The sequence below is a fragment of the Elephantulus edwardii genome, unplaced genomic scaffold (assembly GCF_000299155.1).
Source record: "Elephantulus edwardii isolate Elephantulus edwardi_28Jun2011 unplaced genomic scaffold, EleEdw1.0 scaffold00010, whole genome shotgun sequence".
Taxonomy (NCBI): domain Eukaryota; kingdom Metazoa; phylum Chordata; class Mammalia; order Macroscelidea; family Macroscelididae; genus Elephantulus; species Elephantulus edwardii.
In genome coordinates, this window is record NW_006399760.1 from 33,818,376 (window position 1) to 33,822,984 (window position 4,609).

General features: G+C 38.6%; 1 protein-coding gene across 2 annotated transcripts in view; it reads right to left on the reverse strand.

Moving 5' to 3' along the window:
- The window catches only part of WDSUB1 (WD repeat, sterile alpha motif and U-box domain containing 1), a 60,875-nt gene extending 57,339 nt beyond the window's left edge, over positions 1-3,536 (reverse strand). The window contains exon 1 of one of the 2 annotated variants that reach the window (XM_006880800.1): positions 3,115-3,536. In XM_006880800.1, the coding sequence (XP_006880862.1) occupies positions 3,115-3,512 (398 nt within the window). In that variant the 5' untranslated portion in view covers positions 3,513-3,536. The remainder of the gene's footprint in view (positions 1-3,114) is intronic. The other variant, XM_006880801.1, reaches the window with a different exon arrangement.
- Positions 3,537-4,609: the final 1,073 nt, after the last annotated feature.

Here is a 4,609-nt window from a genome sequence, read left to right on the forward strand (position 1 = left end):
TAGCCTGTATCAGACGCACCTTAGTCTCCAGAGAGACACCATTGCTCTTCAGTACTTTGGAGAGGTCCCTAACAGCAGACTTTCCCATGGCAATGGGCCTTTTAATTTCCTGGCTGCTGGTGCCAAGACTGTTGACTATGGAGCCAAGCAAACTAAAGCATGGAAATATAGGTAAACGGAAAAATTTATATAATGCTGGCAGCAATGTAAATGGTACAAATCATTGTATAAAACAGTTTGGCATTTTATCAAAAACTGGAACACAAAATTACCATATGATCCATCAATTCTATACCTAGTTACACAAGAGACTTGAAAATTCTACTCCTAGTTACACAAGAGACTTTAAAACAGTGAAATAAATACATGTACATCAATGTTCACTGGAAAAATAGTCAGAATAGCTCCAAATTGGAAACAACCTATATACACAACCACAGAAGACTGGATAAATAAAATATGGAATATATATACATTGGAGTACTCAGCTATAAAGAAATTTAAATCCATATTACATGCATGAACACAGATGAACCTTGAAAATATTATGAGATTACAAAAGAAAAAATATTGTATGATCTCACCTACATGAAATATACAGAATAGGTAAATTATCCGGATAGAGACCAAAGCTTATTAGTGGTTACCAGGGATCAAAAGAAGAAGGAAAGGTGCCGTTGTTACTTAGAAAACACTGAGTTTCTATTTATGATAACTGAAAATTTGACAATGGATACTGGTGATGGATTCAAACAATATAATTGATGTAATTGTCATCACTAAACTGTATTGCTGTTTTTTTAAAAAAATATTTTATTAATTTTAATGAACATTTACAGAGATTTTGGATTTCCATTCATTCACTGTTGCATTTTTCTCCGTGCCCTCCCTGACCCCCAGTTCACTTTTCTCCTTAAAAAGTAAAAGAAAAATTCCTTCATTGGTATACAATCCACCCACCCACCCCGAGTACACTCCAACTATGCAACCTTAATTCTGGACTCTTGTCATAACCATAATACCCAATCATATATTGTTTTTAAACTTTTCTCTTCCTCATCTGTTTCAATGCAGTATTCATAATTTATCCAATTTTTCTCAGTCTTATCCCAACCCTGATATCAGTCCCATTCTACAACAGCGGCACTATGCACTATTTGTCTTTTTGTGACTGAGATATTTCACTTAGCATAATGTTCTTCAGGGTCACCCATTTTGAATAATATTGCATGAGTTCCTTGTTTTTCAATGCAGCATAGTATTCCATTGTGTGAATATACCACAGTTTCTCTATCCATTCGTTTGTTGATGGGCACTTTGGTTGATTCCAACTCTTTGCTATTGTGGACAAAGTTGCAATAAACATGGGTGTGCATATATCTGCCTGGGTGGCAGTTGTGGTTTCTTTAGGGTATATTGCCAGTAGAGGAAGTGCTGGGTGGTGGTGGTGTTTTTGATTACCTTTAAATTGCGACTATATGAACAAAAGGCCTGAAGCCCCTCTACAACTACTAACATTTATCAATGTTCATAGAGTTTCCTGAGGCATGTTGTTTAGGAAGTGGATGGCACTCCTGCTTCCAAATCTGTAAGAAAATGTTATTGGTTGAATCTCCTTCAATGCATAGCGACCCTGTGTACAGCAGTTCTGAACCCTTCCCTGTCCTGAGCCAGTCTCACTAATTTTGACACACCAACCCCCCTTACCCCAGATACTGTATCAATCCATCTCATCCGGGGTCCTCCTCTTCTGCGCTGTCCGTCCACCCTTCCAACCATGATGTCTTTCTCCAAGGGCTGATCTATTCTAGCAACGTGCCCAAAGTGAGGAAGAGCTTCAAAATCCTAGCCTCCAAGGAGAGACTTGGTTTCACTCTCTCCAAGACACACTGATCTGTCATCTTGGAAGTCCATGGTATGTTCAAGACTCTTCTCCAGCACCACAACTCAAAGGCATCTATTCTTCTTCTGTCAACCTTAGTCATTATCCAACTCTCTGAAGTATAACAAGTAATTGAGAAGACCATGGCCTGGATTAGGTGCACCTTTGTATCTAGACTGACATCATTGTTCTTCAGCACTCTGAAGAGGTCCATGAAAGCGGATTTTACCAATGAAATTCATCCTTTGATTTCCTGACTACTGACAGGATCTGAGAGCTCTCTCTAATCTCTTTGATTAGGTAACACCTTTCTCCCAGAGGGAAAAACATCACATTGTGTCAGCAATGTAAACAAAGACAGTAAGTCATAGAATTTAGCAGAAGCTCTGTGGCCAGGATCTTCCCTCTGTAAGGCCTCAAGTAAAAATCTTTCTTTGAAGTTGGTACATGGGATTTGGACTTACATCCTCCTTAACAAGAGATGGACAATGGAATGGGGATGTACAGGGAAAGGGTAGAGACAAGTCACATGTGCTTGGGGGGGGGGAGCAGTGAATGTATTGGTTATGTTTGTAAGGAAAGTGTCTTTCATCTGGTAGGTAAAATGCTTGTCTGTCAGATATTCTTCTAACAGTGAACATCTAAATTAAGACAGGCTAGGAAGGCCATCCACTTCTCATATAAAACTGGCCTTTGAAAACCCTATGAACAGCAGAGCATACTTAGAGTAGACAAAACTATGTACATGAGAAATAAAGACTTGGCAAAAGTGTTTTTGTTTGTGACAACTAAACACAAAATTGTTTTTATTAATTTGTGACAATATTTCCCCAAAAAAAACTTTTTTCAGGGAAACAATTGATTTACTTATCATTATTTTATTACTGAGACTTACTTATGCCATGAGTGAAATAAATAAAGCCCAACATTTCTTACTTATTCATAAGATTTCTTTACCACTTATAGGAAAAACATAAAAGCTAACAAGACTAATATTTTTATAATTATATTTACAATTTCTAAGTTCAAGTACATCTACTATAAGAATTCAATAAGCACCGCTGTGTTTTGACCTTAAGAATTCAAGTTAAAATTTCATCTCTATGAAAGCTGTTAATTGCCTGCTCCCTAAATTAATCAAAACATTGCTTTTTCTGCTATTTTTTTACAACTTACGAGAATTAAAAATGAAATTAAAAAAGTATTTAAAAAAAGAAATTAAATATTCATACCTGTATAACTTGTATGACTGTGTATTCCACAAAACAACTGTTCCATCAGCTGCTCCAGAGGCCAAACAACTGGAGTCCGGGGAAAACCGGCAAACTCTAACAGGGCTACCGCTGGGTTGTTCCATCACGGCCAAAGTATGTCCATTTTGCGTATTCCATAGGACAGTGGTACCATCTGTTGAACATGAAGCCAAAAGATGTCCTGAAGGGGAGAAACAGCAGCAGTGGACAGCATACGTGTGAAATTTGAGTGGCGAGTGTGGCAATTCAGTGAAGTCACTCAAGGAGTACAGACGGACTGTTTTGTCCAAAGAGCAAGTGGCCAAGAGGGAAGAGGAGAAGGCACAGCAATTGACATCATCACTATGGTCAGCTAATGTGTGAATTAGTTTTACCATGTTCTTTAACTGGAGTAAAACAGCCTGCAATTGAAAAACAAACAACAAAACAATAAAAGTTACTTTAATCCTAGGCATCTGATAAATGCAACTCAAATTCCTAGAAAAGTGTCAAAACCCATTTAGAAAGGTGCTCAATGAAAGCATCTAGGGTCAATTTATCATAGTCAGGACAAGAATAATTGTTGTTGCATACTATAGAGTCGGAACCAACCCATAGCAGACCCTCTGGAAGGTTTTCAGAGGTAGTTAATCAAGCGGGAGGAGACTGCCCATCCTTCTCCCACCAAGCAGCTGGTGGCCTCGAACCTTGTGCTTCGGGATTGCAGCACAGCTTCTTTCCACTAAGCCACCAGAGCTCCCTAACAATAACTAGGAGAAACAGGGACATAAACATTTAAAGACTACAACCTCTGATGATCATAATATATATGATTTTTTGGCCCAGAATATGTAAAAGCAATGTCAAGTGATGCTAAAAATAAATTGGGTGAACAAAATGGACCCAAGAATGATCCAAAGTGTGAGCACAAATGTGAATCAAGATGTGAACCACAGTGTGAACCAAAGTGTGAATCAAAGTGTGAACCAAAGTGCTAGTCCAAATGCCAACCCAGGTAAGGAAGCTGTTACAAAGGTGCTTCAACAAGTATCCATGAGACAAATGCTCTTCGCCATATTCATCTAAGCACCCCCACTCCATGCTCTCAGCCATGCCCTCCTCCCAAACCCATTTGTGTCAAGTCCTGTCCTCCCAAATGCCCTCCCTGTCCACCACCAGAGTGAAGTACCAAGGACACCACCCAACTCCACTGCCACCTACTGCCATCATTCTTCTATGTTCAGCACCGCAGGCTGGGGGCTGAAACCATGAACTAACAAGTAAACAGGTTCCTCTGCAGTAAAAGACAAAAAATAAAAATCTGCAAAATAGCCTTGTCTAATAATTTAAAACTGATGTGATGGTGAACACACAAATTTCCAAGTGTTTATCGTTGCCTTTGAACTCTTTCTCACAACTAATTAATTCTTAACACTGTCTCCTTAAAGATCTGCTTATCTCAAGTGGGAAAACAAACTCGGTAATTTGACAAATT